This window comes from Rhynchophorus ferrugineus, unplaced genomic scaffold (assembly GCF_030347505.1).
Source record: "Rhynchophorus ferrugineus isolate W39M unplaced genomic scaffold, kcgeb_rfMv2 rfM3, whole genome shotgun sequence".
NCBI classification, from domain to species: Eukaryota; Metazoa; Arthropoda; class Insecta; order Coleoptera; family Curculionidae; genus Rhynchophorus; species Rhynchophorus ferrugineus.
This window is the reverse complement of record NW_027472582.1, coordinates 71836754-71861026: the sequence shown is the minus strand read 5'-3', so window position 1 is coordinate 71861026 and position 24273 is coordinate 71836754. Positions and strand designations below refer to the sequence as shown.

The 24273-nt window shown below is 32.5% G+C and overlaps 1 protein-coding gene across 1 annotated transcript in view; it reads left to right on the top strand.

The window, feature by feature from the left end:
• The window catches only part of LOC143192327 (ATP-binding cassette sub-family C member 4), a 46650-nt gene extending 23231 nt beyond the window's left edge, over positions 1-23419 (top strand). The window contains exons 3-15 of the mRNA XM_076397594.1: positions 6651-6902; positions 9023-9278; positions 9334-9508; positions 11375-11531; positions 11591-11833; positions 12651-12808; positions 16170-16546; positions 17066-17264; positions 18302-18587; positions 18645-18981; positions 20863-21013; positions 21069-21299; positions 22369-23419. Coding sequence (XP_076253709.1) covers positions 6651-6902; positions 9023-9278; positions 9334-9508; positions 11375-11531; positions 11591-11833; positions 12651-12808; positions 16170-16546; positions 17066-17264; positions 18302-18587; positions 18645-18981; positions 20863-21013; positions 21069-21299; positions 22369-23270 — 3724 coding nt within the window. The 3' untranslated portion in view covers positions 23271-23419. The remainder of the gene's footprint in view (positions 1-6650; positions 6903-9022; positions 9279-9333; positions 9509-11374; positions 11532-11590; positions 11834-12650; positions 12809-16169; positions 16547-17065; positions 17265-18301; positions 18588-18644; positions 18982-20862; positions 21014-21068; positions 21300-22368) is intronic.
• Positions 23420-24273: the final 854 nt, after the last annotated feature.

Below are 24273 nucleotides of genomic sequence, written 5' to 3'. Positions count from 1 at the left end.
TGACTTAACAATCTCATTTGGGCATCCACAGCGTTCACCGTTTTCGGTGCTCATTTCACAACGTCTAAACTTAGCATACCAATCCGTGATGGTTGATTTTCCTTGGGCAGTGTCCGGAAATTCGGCATCAAGCCAAGTTTTTGCTTCATCTGTACTTTTTCCCTTCAAAAAGCAATATATTATTTTCATTATTTTTTTCAAAATAACAAAAGTTCACTCAAAATGCTATAATTCACAAAATAGATATCCGACAGCTGTCAAATTTATACAGTCAAATTTTTATAATAAATTTATTTATACATACATATGTATATAATATTTCAATTTTATTTTATTTATTCTTTTGAGGTTTAAGGCTAACTAAAAAATATATGGATTTAATTCTAGTAGCACCATCTATATTTCAGGCTGGGGACTTTTCACTGACCTGTTAAATGGTCCTTGCATATGGCCGTATCGCTTGCATCATATAACACCGCTCTCCTAAAGAACTGACTATAGGTATATACGTGATCCTTATTCCGTCTAGACAGCTTATAGCTCTTGTGAAAATATTTATGAGTATCGATTGTATCTGAGTCCGCCAGTTTGCCTTTGAAGGTCTTCGAAATAATGCTGTTTCTATCCAAATTGCTATGGTATCCCTCCATGGAATGCTTTTCAAAGTTTTGCAAACTCCAGAACCCAATAGTCTATGGCCTAGCAAGTGAACTACTACAATTCATTTCTACTACTTTGGTGGCCGTTCACCATGATCTGCAAATTTCTGTCTAATTTCCAGTAGGCGATGTTAACTTACAGCAGAATAACAAATAGAAATAATAAATGGAATTAAAAATAGAAAACTGGAATACTCTGTGAACAAACTCACTATTTGATGAAACTCAAGCAGAAAACTCAACCTAAGGACTTGGGCAGCAGAAAACATAGTAAAACAACCTGAATAAGAAGAACATAATGATTCTGACCGTCGCGTCTTTAGAAATGAGGTTTTATGAAGTTTTAACATTCATAGGACGTGATCACATCTGGAAAATGCAACCCTCGAAAAAGGATCAACAATGTTTCCATTCAGGATAATTATTTCTGTTGCTAAGTATGCGCAAGGCTACAAATTTTACTATTAAAAAGAAGCAACAATCCCGCCCAGTTTTTTTGCCTTAATGTGCAAACCTTTCTCAAAAAATATAAAAGAATGTAAGTACAATGTATATTCGGAATTATTTGTGATTTCTTTGAATTGTACGTTGTGCTTTTTGTTTGTGTTTTACCTCTATCTCTACCTGTTTATGTTAATATCTCTAAATTTCAAATTTCTCGATGAGATCTATTTATTTTCACACATACATATATAAACGAACGTGATAAGTTTACGTACAGTCAAACAGCAAATGTTAACAAAATTACTAATTTTTAATACTTAATTAATTTAGATAAAAGTTTTTATATATACGTTTAACGTCTGCTTTTATTTAGTAACACTTTAACTGAGTCACACCCACGAAGTTATTCAGATATTTAGAGTAACGTGGCGCAGATAACGAATAGAAGCTGTAATACATGAATATACAGGGTTATCGATATAATATTATTGTTAAATTTACTATTGGAGATTAATAAATCTTGTCAATTAGTGGTATTAGAACACTAGCATTATAGATATACTTAAACACGTTAATTGAGTTGTTTATGTTGTATTTATAAATTTTCTGATATTAGCTTATTTCGTTTTGCATCTAATTAGGATAAAAATTCGAGTTTATTGTGTAAATATTGAATGTTTACATTCATCACCTTTATGTCTATATGAATTGCATCAATATACATGTGCAAATACTAATGTTTTTAGTATCTGTACGATACGATATGCAAATGCAGTTTGTTTATGGTAAAAAGTAATTTGTTTATTTTTCATTTATGGATATTTTTCTGACTGAATTCTACAAGAATAAGCCATAGTTATATCAACCTATTCAGTTATGCTGTTACGGTCCATCTGTGTGGGGCTTTCCCGCTATTATCTCCGATACCAAGAATGACAGTATTATTGTTGACAGTGTTTCTACTTATTGTGCACTGTTCATTTTCCATGAAAATGTCAAGTTATTCACAGATATTTTTGCATTACTTATACTGTCATCAGCCCATTATTCTCGTTTCTCGTCTGCACCATCTGCAAAGCGTTTACCTTTTGAATACTCCTGTTTTTACACTCTTTTGTCAAGTTGCTTGTGAATATGTTGCACCATTCACTCATATAGCACCATGTTGGTCTATAGGTGGTCAGACGCTCAGGAAACAAAGAAATGAAAATCATTCAATATAGCTCCGAAATTAAAATATTTGCAAACTATTATTATTATTATTTATTGTGAAATTTTACTGTCACTATAGTACTGCTACTCACACTACGCCACGCCACTGAATTATGTTATTGGTACCACCTTGTTTGTTAAAAAAAATAGGGTGTTTTTATCATGCTGGAAGGTGAGCTGAGTGAGGGGATAAGAGATAAGAGTCTTGTTTACATTAGCATATGGTTAAATCGACATTATTGTGTTCTCAATCGTTTCAACTTTTGATTTTAAATCCTAGCCATTTCACATCTTGTGTATACAAACGTATATTTTTAAATTTATTTACTACATTGTAACTAGTCGCTGCGGACTAACCTACGATTTGTCTTTACTTTAACTTAAATCTAGGTATATATCTAGGAGACTCATATCATAGTCTTTGATATTTATAATAGTAATATTTATATATTAACACTGAGGTTTTTTTGTTCAATGCACCTCATCACACAAGATCAAATAGTTCGTTTCATTTGAGTTTGTGTCCTGTTCTGGTGTTATCGAAGAGTTGTTTTACTTCGATATTGACATGAGAATAGAGTCTGTCCTCATGTGTCCTTGAAATTATCTTGATTTCCTTGACGATATTCTATATCTGAAGATATCGATGTAACTAATCAGTCCTGTAGTATCTCGGTGCGCCTACAATATTTCTCAGGATGTAGTTCTGGAAAACTGGTATTGAATTTATGTTAGTTTTCGCGGAACCTCCCCAAAATTGTATTTCGTATGTCCATATAAGTTTCAATTTGCCTATATAGTAGCAATTAATTATGTACTGATAATTGCTATTTTCTTCCATTTAAACAAAACAGTTTCCTATATTTTAACTTAAGTTCTTTCTTTTCTATTTTTTACATGTTTCTTCCATGATATTATTGTTCGTTGTTATTGATGATTGTGCCGTTTGATTATACGTGAAATGTACATGCACAGATTTGCTCTTGTTAATGTTTATTTTCCAAATATGGGATCAATTATTTATATTTTCATTTGCTTGTTGAAACTTTTGTGCGGCTTTTTCGCTATTATCTCCGACAGCAAGAATGACAGTGTTATCAGAAAATATAGCCACCGTGATATTTTCCATTTGTGATATATCACATGTGTAGAGTAGGTAAAGAACTGGCCCCAATACCCTTCCTTGTGGTACACCTGCTTTAGCTTCTTTTAATCATTGTGGCTGTAATGTACGATTTTAATAGTTCGGTGTGTTGTTTTGGTAACATTTTCTGTAGCTTATTAACAAGGCCGTCATGCCATAGCTTATGGGACACTTGTATGTGGCACTAAGAATATAGCTGAACATAACTTTTTACATTCATAGGCTTTTTCAGTTACATCTGTTGTTCTAAGCATTTGATCAATCGTCGAATGTTCGTTAACAAATCCAAAATGACGTATAGGTACTGGGTTTTTATCAACGGGAGTTTTTCACGTACCTTAGATATTACTCCTAGGTGACATGGTTTAAGAGCTTTTATTTCATTTGGTGATTTATCAGGTTTTGGGATTATGATGATTTCAGCCATCTTCCAAATATCTGAGACATTCTTTGGTCGAAATTCTGCATTGTTCAAGTTGGTGAATTTTATATTTGCCTCTCTTGGTAGTTTATGTAGCAATTATCCTGTTAATTAGTCGTAAACTGGCAAATTTTACTCAATATCAGTTACGTTTGGTTTGAAGGTTTTCTCTAGATTATCAGCAAATGCTTCAGCTTGATTGTTGCATGTTCAATTTCAATTTAGGACTTCTATAACTGTACAGTGTAGACATGATTGTTTTAGGGATTTGGTGGCTTACCAGAGCGAATAATCTCTTTTCTTGTCATCTGCTAGACTTCTCAGATGGTTATTTATGGATTTGTTTTTAATTTCCAGTATTTGCCTTTTCAAACTTTGGGTTATATGGTTTAAAATATTTTTATTTAAAGGCGTTCTGTTTCGTTCTATATAGTTGGATGTTATGTTTCTAACTATGAATAACAATAATCTAATAGGTCTGTGGCTTTCACCGGATCAGTCGACCAATATGTTGGTTTTCCAGTTACGTTATGAACAATTATGAAGTTCATTACCTTTAGTGGTCGTCATTCTAAAATCGCCATTGCATAAAAATTGCCAAGTTATTTAGGACATTCAAATGATTTGCCTTCTTTTGATTGTATCTTGGAGGGCTATATATTGCAACTAATGTAACCCTGTATCGGCTTGATTTAACAGTTAGTGCTGATTCTTGATAGTGGCAAATGTTCTTTTTTATTATTATGGCACTTCCTCTTCTTGTGGGGTTCGTTTGATAAAAATTAAAACCTCTAAATTTTTAAAGGAGTATTTTGGTAACTGAGTTTCAGATATTAACCAATTACCATTTTTTGCAATTCCAGGAATATTCGTAGATCAGCATGATTTTGCTCTCTTTATTTCCTTCTTCTTCCCAGTATTTATTTGCCATTTCTTATTTTTGAGACTATAGGCGTATTGTTTTCTAGTTTTTGAGTTCATTCAGAGAATAATTCAATCATTGTTTCCTATTTGTCTAGTCTATACGAACATAATCAATTGTTATGTTGAACCACCTGTATCATTTCAAAGACAAACACTATTTAAAATAGTCGAACTATACATTTAATTATCGCTTAAAAATTCATGGCGTTTAATTTTTATACATTCACCGACGTCCCATAATTAACATAAGTTCTCCCATAATAGGTGGCGATATTATCACTATTAATATTCTACATGGGGGACTTGATGATTTTGGACGAATTAAATATTCCTTAAGGTTTTTTCAAATAAGGATAAATTAAATAAAATTGTAGCATGTGTTGAATAATTAATAAACAACTATTTAAATTACGTACCAGGTTGTTTCAAGATTTTAGACCCACATTTCGGTGTTATTCAATAAAACAATGAACTCATGTCATCAAAATTGATGAGATCAAAACGCCACGTTGTTGCCGCATCAACCCTAGTTTATTTTGGCATTGACCTATAATAATATTTTAATGTAAATGAATTAATGAAACAAAAATTTTGTTAGGATTATATTACATCTAATGCATATATTATTATATAAGGACTTAAACTATAATTGTTTGGACTTTTATTATATTTACATTAAACTCTTTTTACATCGTCTATGAGGTATAGTCCAGGGCGTGTTTTTATGTATTGGTATCCTTTGGAGGATCCTATGGGACAAAACCTTTAATTAACAATTTTACCAATTTCAATCAATGAATTTTACTTTCATTGGACAGCTTATTTACCTTTTTCCGTTAGGTTCTTTTTTCCTTCATTGCGGTATTTCCTCCATTCATTTTGGTATCATTGTATTTCTCCTTAGTCTCTTTTATTACTACCTGTACACATTTCTCTTGATAAAATTAGTTTTGATAACTGCGTTGTCTCTCTCATTTGTCAACATCTGTTTGCGTATTGCAGTTGTTGCCTTAGTTCATACGGACTATATATGTTATTCTAAACAATGCTTCCTTCCATATATCTAAACAGTTCTTACTTATTTATTCTTCTTGGTTTCTTCAACTTCCGGGTTTCCTCTCTACTATTGTTTTTATCTTCACTAATTGTTTAAGGTACATTTGGGTCTTGCAACCTTGTAATATACCATATGGCATATGGTATTTTTTGCATCCCTATAGTTGCACAGGGCAAGAGGACACTGGTTTAAATCTGATCAACTTTAACCACTTATCCTAACGATCTATCAGTTTATAAGTCTCATCAATTGAACTGTTTTTCGTTCTTATTATTTCCGATGAAAATAGTTTTCGACGAATTATTTCTCATGGTATGAACTAGTACGATTCTAGATTGTTGAAACAATTCGTGCTCTAATTCACTGATTTTAGTGAGGACTGTTTGTAAAACTGGTCGTTATTTTCTTACGAATTGTTTTATTCCGTTAATACAAAGGCAACAATAATGAAGCCAGTTAATAATAATTCGTATCTGTCTCTGGTTACTGAAAATCAACTCTTATTATCGCCGAAGAACATGACCTACAACACTTGATAATACTTCTTGTTTTGATTATACGAACTTCATGGAAGGAGATATGGACAGCCACATATTTACAAAAGAGTAGTCAGCAATAATATGTAGTTTTTAGCAACCAGTAAAACATTGTCTGTTATTATTTATTTATAATTTAGTATACTTGGTTTAAAATGGAGAGATTCCTATTTAGTCATCCATCTATTATACCGCTCGCTTAAGCGATTTATCGCATTTCCCAAAATATAAAAGTATCCTTCGTTTGTTACAGGTTCACTACACCGATACTAAGAAAAGGCAAGAAGGATGGTTTGGAAGAGAGCGACATCTATCGGATACTGCCCAAGTTTAACTCTATACAGCTCGGAAATGATTTGGAGTCCCGATGGTATAACAAAAACGGGAAGGTTATCGGCGACAAGTTGAACGGTCAAGAATCCATCTTCAAATGTTTGGTGAAATATTACGGTTGCTATTACATGTTTCTTGGAGTAATACAGTTGTTTATGAGAACAGGGATTTTGTAAGTATCATTCGTCAATATACCTGGATTTTCAGTAAGTTCGCGGAAACTATTTATTCAGCGTCAGTATACTTATTCCGATTGTTCCGGTCTTTCAATTTTCTGTAGTGCTTTTCTAGAAGATTTACAAAATACCTTTAATATATCCATATATGATACTTTTGCTGTAGCATCTACAATATTTTTGTTTGATTCAAACTTGTTTCTTGTTCTTGTTATGACATACGGGAGGAAGCAGGAATCAAATAGAGCTAAATCTGACGCAGAATGATTTGTACTCTATGCATTGATCCAAGCTGATAAAACCAAAAGGAAGATAATTATTTACGTCATACACCTATTGAAGAGCTGGAGACAAACTGACCGTTAGAACTTTGTGTCATAAAATTAATATTTTTAAATTTCTAAATAAATATATATAATAAGAAACTATTAATAATGAAATTGAATGAATTGATGATTGGAAGATCTTTATGAACGCCGTGTTTATGCATGGAGAACCCCAAAAGAAACCTAGGATCCGGACTGTCTCTTTCTTACAGTCAACCAGGAGGAGGTTCTGCTTTGATTCGTGTGGAAATATCGTGCCCTCAATCAAGCTATTCCACTAGCTCTAAATCCTTAATGATGAAATGCTTACTATGATTAGAATATTGCCACCAAATATTACCATAATCCAGGATAATAATGTTCCCATATATACAGTCAAAAATGTAGAGTTTGCAGTATGAAGGTAACCGCTATGGGGAGTTTTACAGTATACACATAATTGAAGTAGATAGCAGATGTTTTGTGACAGGAATGGTACAAAATTCTATCGGAAAATACTCAGACACTCTCGGAATCTCTTTCGCAAAGAATTGCAGCTATTCTAAAGGCAATTGGGCGCTCAACACTTCACTAATAAATAAATGTTGTATATATATCAGGTGTTCATATTGCTTCGTCTAAATAAACTATGTCTAATCCATAAATAACTAGAAAAACCTGTCAAAAACAAGAACATAAGAAAACGATTTCAGATATACAAGACAACAAAGGTACTTATTAGCTTATAACAAATATAAGTAAGAAATTTAAGAATATCAGCTACAATCAATCAAAACTACAAGATATGTTAAAGAGTCATAACTATATCATCCATTCGTCATACATAATGTTAATAGTTGGTTAATAGAGGAACGACAAAATCTATTAAGTGGATTTGATTGGTTCTTATAAAATATCATCGATGCTCCATTTTACCTTTCTAAGAGTGATTTTGAAGTAGTAACAGTATATTCTAATGCTTTTGTCGAAAGATTGAATCACTCCCCCGTCCTGCTCTTTATTCAGCAACAAACCACATTATAAAGATACTATAGAAATTTAATTATAAAGTTATATTCAAACAAAAAGTGCTACTGGGCTTCCTACAATCAAGACTAAAGGAGATCCGCTAAAAGTAACAGGCGATGCTCTGAGTTTGGGAAGTGTATATACTACAAAACTGAGAAGATGACAAGGACATTCTAGTCTGTCATAGTTGAACAATATACTATAATATCATCCACAACATTCAGTTATATAAAGTCGTGGTTTTAGCTATTCCACTAGGCTATTATGAGAGAAAACATCACAAGGTTTTGATGTTTAGAAATATTAAAATAAGATACAGGACAATAAGAAAAAGGACAAGAGCTACCGAACCTTGGAAAACAATCTCTCTTTCAATCAAAGTGAAGCTATCTAAGTCACAAGCTATATATCAATCGACCGGGATGGAAAATTGTTTAAATATGAGAATCTAATTGGAAAAGCTTCAGTATCAGAGTTTTCTCCATGAAGATGTAATCTGTAACGACTACGCAACGTCGTCTAGTTTTATTTAATAAACTTGGGTTCAATCCAGAAGTCTCTACAAAAATAATTTAGTCACTGTAAAACTGTAATGAGTATTATTGTTTTTAAGTTCAGTTTTCTACATGTAATCAATTTTTTCGAGCTTTAAAGTGTTTTGAACCAATTTTAAATACTTAGAAACAAACAATAAATTAACAAATTTTGAATACTTTATTATGAATAATGACTATTGACTAACTAGTTCACAGTCGGTAAAATATTTTCCTTTTTGTTTGTAGATTTTTACAACCAAGAGCATTATCAAAGTTCGTCGCTTATTTTAAAGAGAACCAGACGGACGTTACAAAACAAGACGCGCTTCGATATGGTTTCCTGTTAATCCTAATAAACATCATCATTTGTATATACAATCACAATTACCAGCAAATGATCATGGAGTATTCGATTAAAGTTCGAACCTCTTTGTGCGCCTTGATATATCGGAAAGCTCTCAAGCTTAGACCGGGTACTTTTGCAGACGGTCCCATGGGAAAAGTAATTTCTTTGCATTATTTTTGAACCTTCGATATTATGTATCGATGTTTTCTAGGTTGTTACTCTGGTTACTAAGGATGCCTTTTCTATAGATGGAGCTTTACAGTTTATGAATGACATATGGGTTAGCATAGCCCAGACAATTGTGGTTACTATTATACTGTATAATAAGATTGGCTATTCCGTTTTTGGGGGAATAGGTTTGTTTTTGATGACAGTTCCACTTCAAGGTAAGTTTCTAACCATTTTTACCTATTTATGATTGTTTATTCCTTGTTTTAACATATAAATAGGAACAGGTGATTTATAATTCTAATATGATAGTCAATAGAAGCGAAGTGTGGCGAATATGATGGATTTTCTTCGATTCAGCGAATATTTTATTGAGTTTTAGCATTTAAAATGTTATCAGAAACAAATAGATTTTTATCAAGTAGCGGTATAGCATAAATTCTGTTTCCATATAATTTTTATAGTTCGAGTTGTTAAAATGTTAAAATACTTGTTATTTATTACTGATTGGTAAAAAAGATAATGTGTCGTACAATGTGATAGAAACAAGCGTTGGACAGAATCATGTTTTGATCTATCTTCTGCTCATTCCTCAGTAATAGTTACAGTTTACTGGACACTATTTTGAGAAAGGGTAGACAGAATAATCTTTCTAAAATCACCACTTAAAAGCGTTTGAAAGTGCGTTTGAGGAAAAGAAATACTGCCCTGCAATATTCCTGGATGTTTCACAAGCTTTGGATCGGGTTTGGCATTTGGGATTAATCTGTAAGATGAGCAAATTGTTACCGCGTAACTATTGTCAATTGCTGGAGTCATATTTATTCGGAAGAAAATTTAGAGTATCGCACGAAATGGCGTTCTCGACATTTAAAAATATCTCGGCTGGAGTTCCACAAGGTAGCGTCTTAGGACCTCTCCTGTATCTGCTCTACACTGCTGATATTCCAATAACAAAAGAAACACTTCTTGGAACCTTTGCTGACGACATAATTATTGCGGAAAAAGATATATCTCTGCCTAGGGCAATAGAAAAATTGCAAGTGGCAGTCAACAAAATCTACAAAAGGACGAAAGATTGGAAAATTCAACTTAATAGCTCCAAATCTGTCCACGTTAATTTTGCATTGAGGCTAAATAATAAAAACCTAATTATATCACTCAATGGATGCCCGATTCCTCAAGCAGAATCGGCTAAATACCTTGGAATCCATCTTGACGGTAGATTAAATTGGAAGCATCACGTTAGACAAAAAGCAAAACACATTAGAACCAACATAAAACAACTATACTGGTTAGTGGGAAGATACTCTCAACTTGATCTAAAATCAAAGAGGTTGATCTATAATACAATTATAAAGCCAATTTGAGCATATGGGGTGCAAATATGTGGTTGCACTAAAAATTCAAATCAACTAGTCATACAACGCTGTCAAAACAAGGTTCTTCGATTGATTATCAATTCCTAGCGCTATGTAACCAATGAAGAACTGTACGATGACCTGGAAATCAAATGGATTTGCGAAGTTATCCAAGATTTCGCCTTGAAACACGAAAGAAGATTACTTCACGAAGAGGATTACTAACGTGCAACTGCTGGACAGCGCGCAGGATGTCAGGAGATTGAAGCGAACAAAACCATACGAACTTATATAAAGTGTATACATTTAGTGTAAACTATAGCTATAAGTTAATAATTAATAAATAATTAAAATTTTATAATTGAGCAATACATACTAATGTATTTCCTCGCACTCGTCTTGCTTGTGAATTAATCCAAGTCCATAGGAAAAGTAGTAATAAATTAAGATTGTACTAAGCGTATCTAATAAAGATTTTATACAAAAAAAAGTAGATTATATATTGAAGAAGTAGGATCTTCAATTATCTAAAAATTAATTTATTTTAAGTGAAGTCTATTTAATGATTATTTTTTCAAACTTTATCTCTAAAACAGCGTGGCTTCTACTGACTAAGGGACAATACTTATATAATTATATCTTTATTTTCTTGACTTATAAAACATTCTTATTCCTATTTACTGTTGTTCGATGCATATTATAATCTTGTCGTTTTTTTTTTAGCTTACTTCGGAAGGAAATGTTCGCAAATGCGTCTGATTGCAGCGAAAAAGGCAGAGGAACGTTTCCAGCTGGTAAAAGAAACCTTCAGTGCGATAAAAATAGTTAAAATGTACAAGTGGGAGAAGTATTTTGAAAAAATTATCAACGATACGCGGGCGTAAGTATCCTCATCCTTCATATTTCCTTCTGATTAGCTTTCTATGGTTTATTTTTTAGGAAGGAAGCGAGTAAATTAAAGATTATATATTACTTGAAAGCGGTCATTTTGACCATTGGCGGCTTAACGCACAAATTGGCGTTTTTTTGCACTATATTAATATACACAAGATTGGGCAACACCGCAGATGCAGAAATAGTATACTTCATTCAACAATGCTTTGTTATTTTACGGTCTTGCATTACGACGTCTATACCGATGGGTATAAATACTCAAGCCGAATTATATGCAGCTATGAAGAGGTAAATAAACCACTCGATATCAACGACCTACATGAACTCATCACAGCTTATTTAACTTATTTTACGGCCTATCAGTATAAACATACTTTCTCAGATGAAAAATCTTGTATTTACATAAGTTAGTGTTTACATGTTACAGTATTATAATTTTGTAAAATCAAGGTCATTGTTGTTATTATTTATAATAACGTAAATGAGAAAACGCTTGACTCGTTCTGTAAAATAAAACAATTAAGGGGGCCGAAGTAAATATTGGGATTTATCAAGTTTAACTTTAAGAAGCTCCTTTATATGCTCATAGGTTTACACTCAAAATTCAGTTTCCTAAATGGCAAATAAGAATAGTAGAATCTCAAAATATTAGGTAAAAACGTTCGGTTTTAATTAATTCATTTTTGTCTTTCTTAGAATAAGTTTAGGTATTTTCTTGTTCAAGTTCTTTTACGGAATAAAAAAAAATACTCAAAGACAATAGTCTTTGCAAGTTTTAGTTTAATTGATTTAAAAATGACAGCGATAACGTAAAATAGACGGAGATTATCTCCTACACTTTTCTCTGACGCCAACAACTCATTGATCTCATCTCAATATATTATTCAGTGTCTTCAGATATTAAATGTCATAAATATTTTATTTAGGCGTTGCTGATAAACCTCAACCAAAGGAAATAAAACATTGTGCTTAGGAATCGTACCATTATTTGAAAAATTAATCTGAAACCTACCAATCAAATCACTAACTTTTACTGGTTTTACAGTTCTAATTTTATATGATAAATTATCAATTATACACCATATATCCATTAATGTTTTCGCAGGTTTCAGGAATTTCTGTCAGCACCAGAAGTTCAACCAAAAAGTAGGGCTGTATCTGTGCAGAACCCTAAGGTATATTTGAACAACGTGTTTGTGGAGATTGGAGGAAATACCGTTTTAAAATCTGTATCAATTAACCTTGAAAAAGGTTTACTAATCGGTAAGTGACAATATAACTTAATATTATTATCAATTGATCAACTATATCATTTTTAAAACGACAGTTTAAAGCCTCTTCAAGTAATGTTCAGATATTAATGTTTATCTAGAATTTAAATAAATATAGTCACATTTTTTTTTTGTTTGTTATGCTTAAGAAAGAAATACTCAATAAGTTTATATTCTGACACATAATATGTGGAACAGTAAGTTTAAAAATTATTGTTTGAAGATATTATAATATTCCACATTAACTTATTTCTTGAAATATACCAAGAATAGCAGAAGTTAAGAAGTGGCTTGACAAGGAATAGGTGGGGCAAAAGTCCCGCTACCATTTTGATTGCGCGCCATCTTGGTTATGGGACGTTTAGCTCAGTTTCGCTTTAATCATTGTGTTGTGAGGACGTCCTAATTTTATTATAAATAAATATACGTCACAAGAATGAGCAGAAATAGTGACAATATTTATTGAAAATAATCGTAACGCTGAAAATGTGGCTCTAGTGCGCGATAGTATTGCAGAGTCTCCAGAAACATCAATTTGGAGACGTGGTTCCCAGTTACATATTTCTGCCCGCAGTTTAAGGTGAATTTAGCCGCGCCGAGCCCAAAAATTGCTACCTAGAGATCGTGATCAATGAGTGTTGAGTATTATAATGCAATCCTAAAGCTGTCTGGTGAAGACTTTTCATCTTTTTCAGAACAGTCGGTTTTGGAGAACACAAAATCCTCAATTAATTTATGAACCGTCATTGCATCCACTAAAAACAACTGTTTACAGTGGTATTTATGCTGGAAACACCATTGATCCCTATTAATGACCAAGGTGTGGCAGTTACTGTTACTGCTGAACGGTACCAAGACATGATTCAAAATTTGCTTGTGTCTGAAATGGAGGAGCAAGGATTACAGGACACGTAGTTTCAGTAAGATGGCGTCACAGCACATACAGTTCATTCAACAATTCGATTATTGAATAATGTTTTGCCACGAAGAATAATTTCGGGAAGTGCCGATTTAACATGGCTAGCCAGCTCCCCGGATTTAACAATATCAGACTTTTTCTTAGGGGTTTTTTAAAATCAAAAGTTTATGTGAATAAGCACCAAACGAATCAACATCTTAAAGATAATGTTCGTCACGAAATTGAAGAAATTCAGCCTCAGATGTTGCAGCATGAAAAATATCTCAAAAAAATCATAATGAAAAAAAATGTAAAGATCAAATAAATTCCTAACTAATAAAACTTACTTATTAATCAAAATGGTAGCGGGACTTTTGCTCCTCGTTGTATTATGAATAATCGCAAATATGAATTATTTTTTGAGTATCTATGAGCAATGATTTAAAAGTAGTCGTAAAAATATCGATGGTGTTGAATACTTATATACGTACACATATAGATTTATTTTAAAGCTGATACAATGGACCAAACCAATCTAAAATGTAAATGGGGATGAAATGATAAAAGGGCAAAATGGTGAATGTGAAAAATGGCGCACCTTCGTTGACACGATTACAATCTTCCTAGTAATCTGATACCAAAAAAAAATTTAATCTAGAAAAATGTTGCTATCATTCAAAAATCAAACAATTTCGTTTTGCCAAGATAGAGGTGTTTAAAGAATGACATTTTTGAATTTTATTAAAATAGTAAAAATTCAAATTTTTACTTTTATACGGAAGAAGAATATATAGAAAAGTTTCTTACCACATTTCGAGAATATCGGTTCAGTAGAACTTGAGATATATCTGAAAATATGAAATACACTGAAGTTAAGTTCTGAAACTATAATTTCAAATTTCTAGTCTAGAATGTCTCCATAATATATGATATTATACCAATTTTTCTCTATAGATGCCTTTTTAAAGTGATAACATAAGGATTCTAAATAAATTGACTATGGTCTATTCAAAGAAGTTTTGAACACTCGTCATCCAAATTTGTGACGTAGCAATGTTGAGTATCAACTCTGAGTTTTACTTCGGTTTGGCTTTAACATACAACAAAATTCTAAAATAAATAAAATAATGCTGTTATCAAAATATAATTTATCGTAACATTATAGTAGATCTAATGCATGTATTACCGTACACATCAAATAGTTACAATAATTTGTAGGTTAGGGTTTTGTTTGATTATATTTTATAACTCTTTTCCATACCACTTACGAGTTAGAGTTCCAGGCGTGTTTTTTATGTAGTTGTATCCTCAGGAGCCGTAATCCGCCTAAATAACAGTTGTATATCCAAATAATATATTTTACTTTCAGCGAAGAACATATTTACCTTTTACGCTTAGTTCTTGTTTTCTTTAATACAATGTTTCTTTGTAAAGACATTTTCATATCACTGTATTTTCCCTTAGTTTGTTCCATTAAAATCTGTATAGATCTATCTTTATAAAACTAGATTTAGAAAAATAGATTCCAGAATAAAATACACTATACCTACAATAAATTATTAATAAATATTATGACTAATAAAACCTAATCAATTGTTATTCCAACGTTTTTTCCATCAATTTTTGTTGTCATAACACTATTTTATTTATCATCTTGCTATGACTGACCATTGGGTATAATGGTCTCATTCTGAAATATACAAGTCTCATCTAAATATATAAATTGAAATAATAAGTCTTCCTTCATTTTATATATGCTTTTAAAAATTGTATTCTTTTAAATGCAATATCCGCAAGTTCCATTTAGCCTCTTGGATATTTTTCAGACTAACCGTTTCCTCTGAAATAATTGTATTATATTATGTTTGTATTGAAAAACTACTCACGGTTTTTATACATTTCGTATATTTAGTCTCTGATAGAGACAACATCTAGTTCTGGAGATTTCCCGCGTGCGCACAAGGGTGTGAGTTTGGCAACGTTGCCAACTGTCGAGAGTTATACATATATTTGAAGATTATAATATAAATAGCATACATCATCTTAACATAATCAGCATTCGCCTAATATCATAGAACCTAATATTTCTGTTGAGACCCAAATTAGAATGTTTTTATATATTTTTCGTCCATTCTGTATCGACAACGTTTGCTGATTTATAATTTCCGATCATTGTTTTGAAGAATTTTGCATACGTCTGACAGCCGGCAACTTTGGCGTGGTAGTTCGGTTACACGTTCGAACTTATCAGACAACATTGCGTCTCGTTTTAACTAGAATAAAATGAGAAGGAAAATATGAATTTGCAAATTACGACAGACAACACATTAAACATCTTGATGACATAAGTTTAAATCTTTTTTGAATAGACTATGTAATAATATTTACCTCAAAATCTAAACCTTAATTTATTATTTTTATCTGTTGGTTAATATTAATTGTATACATATTTCAGTTGCTGGAAATATGGGAGGCGGTAAAAGCTGTCTATTAAAAACGATATTAAACGAATACCCGATATCGGGCGGAGAATTATGGGTAAACGGGACCATTTCCTACGCCCCGGAGGAAAGTTGGTTGTTTCCCTCCACAATTCGCCAAAACATCCTGTTCGGTCAAAATTACGACGAAACTCGGTATCAGGAAGTGTTAAGGGTGTGCGATCTGAAGCACGACCTGAATCAGTTCAAGGAACGGGACAACACCATTGTAGGGGATAGCGGAGTGAATCTGAGTAAAGGACAGCAAGCCAGGATATGTTTAGCGCGGGCGGTATATAAAAATAGTGACATCTATTTGTTGGATGATTGTTTGTCAGCTTTAGATGCCCACGTAAGTTAGCAGTTATAATAATAATTATATAAAATATCACAATCATCATTAATTTTTAATCGAGACTTGGATAGGTCTCTGATAATCTGCTTCAATTCCCAATAATTCGAAATATTTGGCATCACTCTTCCACATAGCTGTTCTCACAGGTCAAGTCAGTACATATCTTTGTAATCTGAGTAGTGGAACCTCTTCTTCAACCTTTCATTTATTGTCATAGTTTTACTATTAAGTTTTAACAAGTTTTAGTTGTATCCAAGTTTCACAGCTGCATAAAATATCGTAATCATCATCAATCCATAGCCGGTTTGTCAGAGGTACTTCTCAATCAATATATTGCTGTTGATGCTGCATGACTTCGAATATTCTTCACCAAATCTCACCACTCCTGATAATCGGTTTCCCATTTCGTTGAACCAGAACCAGAACGAAGTATTTTTCGGAACGTTGGAGACCGCATCATCATTATAAAAGACATTTTATAGATGGTATCGATTAATAATTATTTTACTTTTTCAGGTAAATAAATATATATTTCAGGAATGTATCCGTGGATTTTTGAAAGATAAATTGGTGATATTGGTTAATAATAACGCCAACAATTGGGGACTGGTGCCAAGTGGTAGTGTTATTTTCCTAGAGAATGGAAAGACGCCGGATTTGCAACAGCAAAAGGAAGCGATGGATAAAAGGATCACCTATTACATAGATGATGATGGTATGTATTCATTGTCTTGAATGAAATGAAAAATTCGTTGAGAGATGTTGGAAATTAGTAACTGAATTATCGGTAAATATGAATTTTGCTTATAATTTATTGTTATACATATTTCCGTAAGGTTCCAGTACTATACCCAGGTGTTCTAAACTTTTTGAAATCAATTTAATGAAAGTAGTAACGGAAAATGCCAATACATTTTATGTACCGGCTTGGGGGCGCAGTGGTAAAAAGGACAGGATGGTCCTCCTACCATTGCGATAGCCGCGGGTTCGAATCCCGCTGGGACATGGTCGTAAATTTATGTTTGTGATTGTCCTACGCAAGAGTGTAAAATCCGACAACGAAAATGATTCCAGTCACGCCAGTAACCAGGCTGTGCAAGACCAGATGACTTCTGGGATGATTTCTAAAGTTGGTCACTCGTCAGTCGGTAAGCTTAATGCCGAGGACCGTGGTTCAGTGTCCACGTTAAACTGTAGGTCCGGTCCAGATAAACCCCTAGTTGCTAAGAAATACATTTTATGTACTTAACAATAACTAATATTTTAAATTACTTTGTTTTAATTGTTTGTTCCTAATTGTAAATGTTAATCTCTTCCTTTTTTGGATTTATTAATTTAGTTCGCATACGTTCGTCAGTATTTCGATTTATACCAACTTAAAAAAAACGTCAATCTGTCAATGTCTTGTCTTCTGTCCTGGCAATAATGAACACAGTTCCAAAGCTATTTTAATTTTTTATGATGTGAATGCTGACTGAACCTTTTGCTATTATTTAAACTGTTTATAGAAGTAAATCACCAAATTTAAGATCTAGATACCTTCGTATTCATCAGATTATTGCACTGGAATCTTTACAGAAATGATCTTCAAAGATATTTTTTTTGGGTATCATTTAAGATCAACTTTAAAATCGAACAAATGAATTTTGAACAATTCTCAACAGTTTTTGATGGAATATACGTTGATTTTTTACATCAATACATCAATAAAAGTGTTAAAACTCATGGAAAATCATTTCCATTTTTTTTTAGCAAATTTAAGTTATTGTGATAAAGAGAACCATCTGCATTTGCACGAGGCAAATGTCAATAATGAAGATAATGCCACTGAAGACGATCAACTTTTGACCAAACAAAGCAACGTATCACCGGAAGACAATCTTTACCATGAGAGTCAGAAGAAAGGAAAGGTTTTACTGCAAAATTATATTTCTTATTACAGATATTCTGGTGGGATATGTGTGTTGGTACTCACCATTTTTGTTTTTCTCGCCTGTCAGATTGCACTATCTTTTTCGGATAAACTAATTAGTTTATGGTAAATATAATACTTATTTTTCAATTATAGTGATATTATGTTTAATAAATTTTTTAGGGTCAATCTAGAACCGAACAAAACTAAACTAATTATTGCCAATAAAACAGAAACGAAAGAATACGCAGATCTGAATCATCAAAGCGAATCCTTCATGAATATTTATATATTGGCAATTTTGATTGGCACAGCGTTGACCCTCACCAGGTCTGTGGTGAACTTTTATTTTTGCACACGAGCTGGAAAAAAACTACATAAAGTTCTAATACAAGCCCTATTGAAAGCTAAAATGGTATTCTTCGACACCCACTATATCGGGAATATAGTGAATAGAGTGTCTAAGGATTTCCATACAATTGATGAGAATATTCCTTTTATTATTTATGAAATATTTCGGGTAGGTACTCTTGAAAGTAGTTCGTATACTCTTTAAACGCTTTGTGGACAACAAAGCGTTATGTTCTTGTTACCTGTTAACTAAAACACTGTTTAATGCTATTTAATAGAGTAGAATAACTACAGTCAGTTACCATTAGTTATCTGGAATTGTTATTGCTTCAGCAATTCATTGTCGCATCAACTCTGAGTTTTAATTTATTTTGGCTTTGACATACAACGAATAAAATCTAGTCTAAATAAATGTTCACTATTTCTATCCTAACCTTTGTTCACGATTCCATCATTTATCAGTTCTACTTCAACGTGTCTGATCGAGTACATACTAACCGAAGGTGTTATTAACCATGCCTGTTTCCAGCATGAAAAACTATATATCTACAATCAATTATTATTAAATGTTATGACTAATAAAATCAAATCAATTGTTTTTCAATCAATTTTCCATAAGTTTTTATTGTCTCAAAAATATTTTTATTATCACCTTACCATGCCCAACAGTCAAAGCTAACGCCACAAGAATGATTGTAATTGCAAATGGTACACATTTGATCCAGATCCAGACATTTTTACGCAAAATTTTCAATTTTTGAAGTTCCAATTTGTTTAATAATTAATTGAAGTTTTCTAGAAGTTCAAGTGTTACTGAAAAAAAAAGTTAATCTTCAGATAATTTTTGGTTATTTTTTGAGAGAAATATTGTCTGCAGGATAACATTATAAAACATAGAGTGGTCAACAAATTTTTATTTTTTTCTTCTCTCTTGTCTTGGAACGTCGACATTCTGTCCGTGGGCAATAATTATTATTATATGATTTCACTTATATAATGTAATCATCCTGACATGTACAAATCATTTCAGTAATTGATCTGCTCTACAACTTATAATCTAAATCTTATACTAGATACTATTCTAACTTATTTTAAAGTCTGTTCTAACTTATTCTAAAAGGTATTCTAGCTTATTCTGGAGATTATTAAATCTAACTCTAGACAAAGACTCACTATGCACTACACGGTCATCGCGCACATTTAACTGTTTGGCAAGTGTATTGGGATGTACTAATAGTCTTTCAGAGTACTTCGCATTTCAGAGTAATATCGCGCTGAATGAGTTTGTTGGACACGTAATATGGGGCATCGACGATGACTCGCAACACTTTATTGCAGAATGTCTGGAGGATATCTATGTTAGATTTGCTAGTAGTTTGGTCAACGAATGATTCACATCCCATGAATGTGTAGTGACGCTTTTTGAGAGGCTTTCTAGTTCCTTTGTGTGGATCAGTCTAGTTCTCAATAAAACCTATTTGGTTTTATCTAATTATCTAGATATTAGTCATCCTTTTTGGTTGCTTCTCAATATATAGTCTAGCCACTTTAGTGTCTACTTTTTAAAATTCATAATTGTTTTAAATCCTTCTTGTTGATTCTGTCCTATGTTTTTCCTATACAGTAATAGTAGAATCCTCTTTCATTACAAATCAGCAGTAATTTGCTAATATTTTAGCATTCCTTGTTAGTGCTTTTCTATTTGTTTTATATCCTGGTGAAAGCGTTCACCTTGTTCGTCACTCACCATTTCATTATTGGGGAGAAATTGAAATGGGAATATAAACAATTTATTTTTAAAGACATCTTTAATATCATAATACCAAGTTTTTGGTGTCTATAGTGTTCCACAAATCGAAAAAGCAACATTACATGAAATCTCCGTGTAAACAAACTTTCCAGTTGTATTCTTTATGTGTGTGTAAGTCTAAAATGAGTTTCATGTTTCAGTTTCATTGTGTAGTAATAAAGCTTTTCAGCATAAATTGTATTCATACTATTCACTAAGGAACGTGATTAGTTTAACAATATCACGTGTATTTTTTTTTAGTCATTGTTTGTTGTACTTGGAACATTGGCACTTATTGCCTCAGTTCAGAAATACTTAGTGCTGCTTGCCATGGTTTTCTTGGTGATATTATACTTAATCCAGAGATATTACATAGAGACGGGACGCAGTTTGAGGCGTTTGGAAGCAGCATGTAAGGATATTGAGACAATTTTGGTCGACTATTAAATCATAGCTATCTCTTCCAGCAAGGAGTCCAATGATTGGTTACATCAATGCCTCACTTGATGGTTTAACAGCGGTCAGAGCATTTCAGCAGGAGAATGTCTTGAAGGAAGAGTTCGACAAACACCAAAATAATTTTACATCCGTTAACTATATGAACTTGAGTACAAACAGGGCATTCGGTTTTATATTGGATATGAGCTGTACCTTCTTCACTGCCACTATTATCATTTATTTTATGATATTCTCTGAAAGTAAGTTACTGTTTTATTTTATATATGTAATAATATATATTTGTTAATCAAATAATTGGTGAACACTTAAATAAAGGTATCAGTTCTATCAGTTCTTTATGCTCTTGCTTTATTCTTTGTTGTAATTCATTCTTGTATATTTTTGTTTATTATTAACCAATTTATTACTATGGTTTATTGTATTCTGTAACAAAAAGGTGTTTCCATACTTTTTCACTCTCATGTTTAATTTCTTCTTCTTTTTTTATGTCTCTGGGACTTTTTTCTTCAGATCTTCTCATTCTTCTTCCTTAATGTCTCCCTCTTGCACCCTCTAAGTTAGTATTCAATTTCTTATTTACAATTTTTGCACAACATCCTACTCCTCTTGCCCTTAATAGATATGGTTTTAATTATTTTCTGATCTTTCTAGTTTCTATAGAACTTCTGAAGATTTATTTCTGTTTATTTCAAATTCCTCTTGTTCTTTTCTTTTTCGTTGTATTATAGCTAGTTTCTATGAGTGTAGTCTGTCCTTTTTGTCTATTCTTATCTGCTTGACAATTTCCATGATTTTGTTTCTTAGTGATTCTCGGTTTTCCATCTTTTGTTTTATCTTTTGGTGTTATTTCTTGTCTTAGCTACACTTGCTTTATATATTCTATTTCATTGTTTAGGAAATGAAACATAATGGAACAAAAATCAGAATAAGACAGTGTTCAATATTTTTTCCTCTATAGGTTAAACTTACCATTATATCGTTCATTTTTAGAGCCGGATTTATTTAATTATTATTTAAAATTGCGTTTTAAATTGATTATATTTATTGGTGAATAATGTTTCAAACAAAAAACTTCGTAACTGAGTTTCACAGGAAAAGTATTTGAACTTAAAATTGTTAAACTTAACATCTCTTTCAATCTGACCAATTTAGTTGATGATTCATCAAAAATATTTCGCAAATTCCATCCATGGCATTTAACTTCGCTTAAATGAGTTATAACTTGTTTGTTATTTGGTACAGTTTTATTAGGTTTTAAATAGTTATTTAACAAAAAGAACAAATGTTATTAAACATAATGTATTTTAGGTGCATTAGCAGGTGATGTAGGATTAGCGGTAAGTCAAGCCATGCAGCTAACGGGATTGCTCCAATGGGCAATCAAGCAGGCAACCGAGATGGAGAACACGATGACGTCAGTGGAGCGTGTTCTGGAGTATGCTCATGCCGAGCCAGAATCGGAGACTGGAACTGCGATCGCCAACTGGCCGAAATCGAACAGTATCGAGTTTGACAACGTGTCCTTGGTGTATGAGAAAACTAACGAGAGAGCCTTGAAGAATATTAAGTTCGAAGTACCGGGAAATTGCAAGATTGGTATCCTCGGTAGAACCGGAGCTGGTAAAAGCTCCATCATATCGACGCTCTTCCGTTTATATGATTACGAGGGCACCATTCGTATCGATGGTGTCGACATTAGCGTCTTGCGTTTAGAAACCCTTCGTTCGGGACTGGGGATCATACCGCAAGATCCCACGTTATTTTCGGGAACCATCAGGTCGAACATCGACCCCCTTAATCGCTACCATGACTCAGATATTTGGAGCGCCTTAGGAAAGGTACAGATGAAACCGGTGATCACTAGTTTAGATCAGCAGATCACTGATCACGGTCAGAGTTACAGTTCTGGTCAGCGGCAACTCATTTGCCTTGCCAGAGCGTTGTTATGTAAGAACAAGATCATCATTTTGGATGAGGCCACCGCTAAGATGGATATAGAGACCGACAAAGTGATTCAGGAGGTGATTAAGGATAATTTCGCGGACTGTACAGTTTTGGTGATAGCACACCGGTTATACAGCTTCAAAACTGCTGACAAAGTATTGGTTGTGCAAGATGGAAGGATCGTCGAGTTCGACGATTCCGCAAAACTTTTAGAAGATCCAAATAGTTTATTCAATAAAATGATACAAGAAACCGGTTATTTTTAATATTATTTTTTACAAACTACTTTTGTATTTTTTATATTCTTCGGTTAAATAACAGCCGGCTTTCAGGGAAAGCTAACACATTCGAGCTGTTGCCGTATTTCGTATTTATATTGTATATTATGGCAATTTTGAATAAAATATTTTGTAAAGCTGTACGTATTTTATTCAATAAACATGAAGTCATAATTTGAGGCTACATTTCAATTCAATTAAAATGTCGTCCCTTTTATAGTTTAAATACTTGACTCTGTAAGCCTTTAGCTTGTCTATAATGTCTTGTCTTGACATGAATAGTCTATCCAAAGTTGGTGTGGACATACGTCACCTCAATTTATGACGTTAAAACGGCGCAATGTTGCCGCATCAACTCTGAGCTTTAGTTTATTTTATCTTTGACCTATAAGAAATTTAAAACAATTTATATTTTGATAGATAATAAATCAAGAATTCGCATACAAACGACTTTGACACGCTCGTTTACGTATTCGTCCCTTATCAGACAGTATTGTGTATCTCTTTAACTAAAATAAAATGAGAAGGAAAATATTGTCTGATTGCAAAAGGAATTTACAAATTGCGGCAGGCAATTCATTAAATATTTTGATGACGTATATTCACAACAACTTTGGATAGACTGTAGAGACGTCGCGTTTTAATCTTTGTAGACTTAACCAAGTCGTCCCGATCCTTGAATGACACACATCAAAAACATATAACAATAAATTTTCGTCCCCTATAATTTCGAAAATGTGATATGAAGAACTTTTTATGAACATCTTTCATTTCAAAATAATTCTGAAAAAAGTTATAGTTCTTGTAAATTATTCGTACACTTGAAGAGTATAATATATATTCTGGAATTCACAAATTAACCTAAAATCTCACTTGAAACTTTATTGTTTAAAATAATTTTAAATTTAGGATTAGTGATATTTTTCAGTCAAACTTCAATGTTTCTTGTTCAATATTAATATTGTGGATTGACTATATGATCAACGAGTTG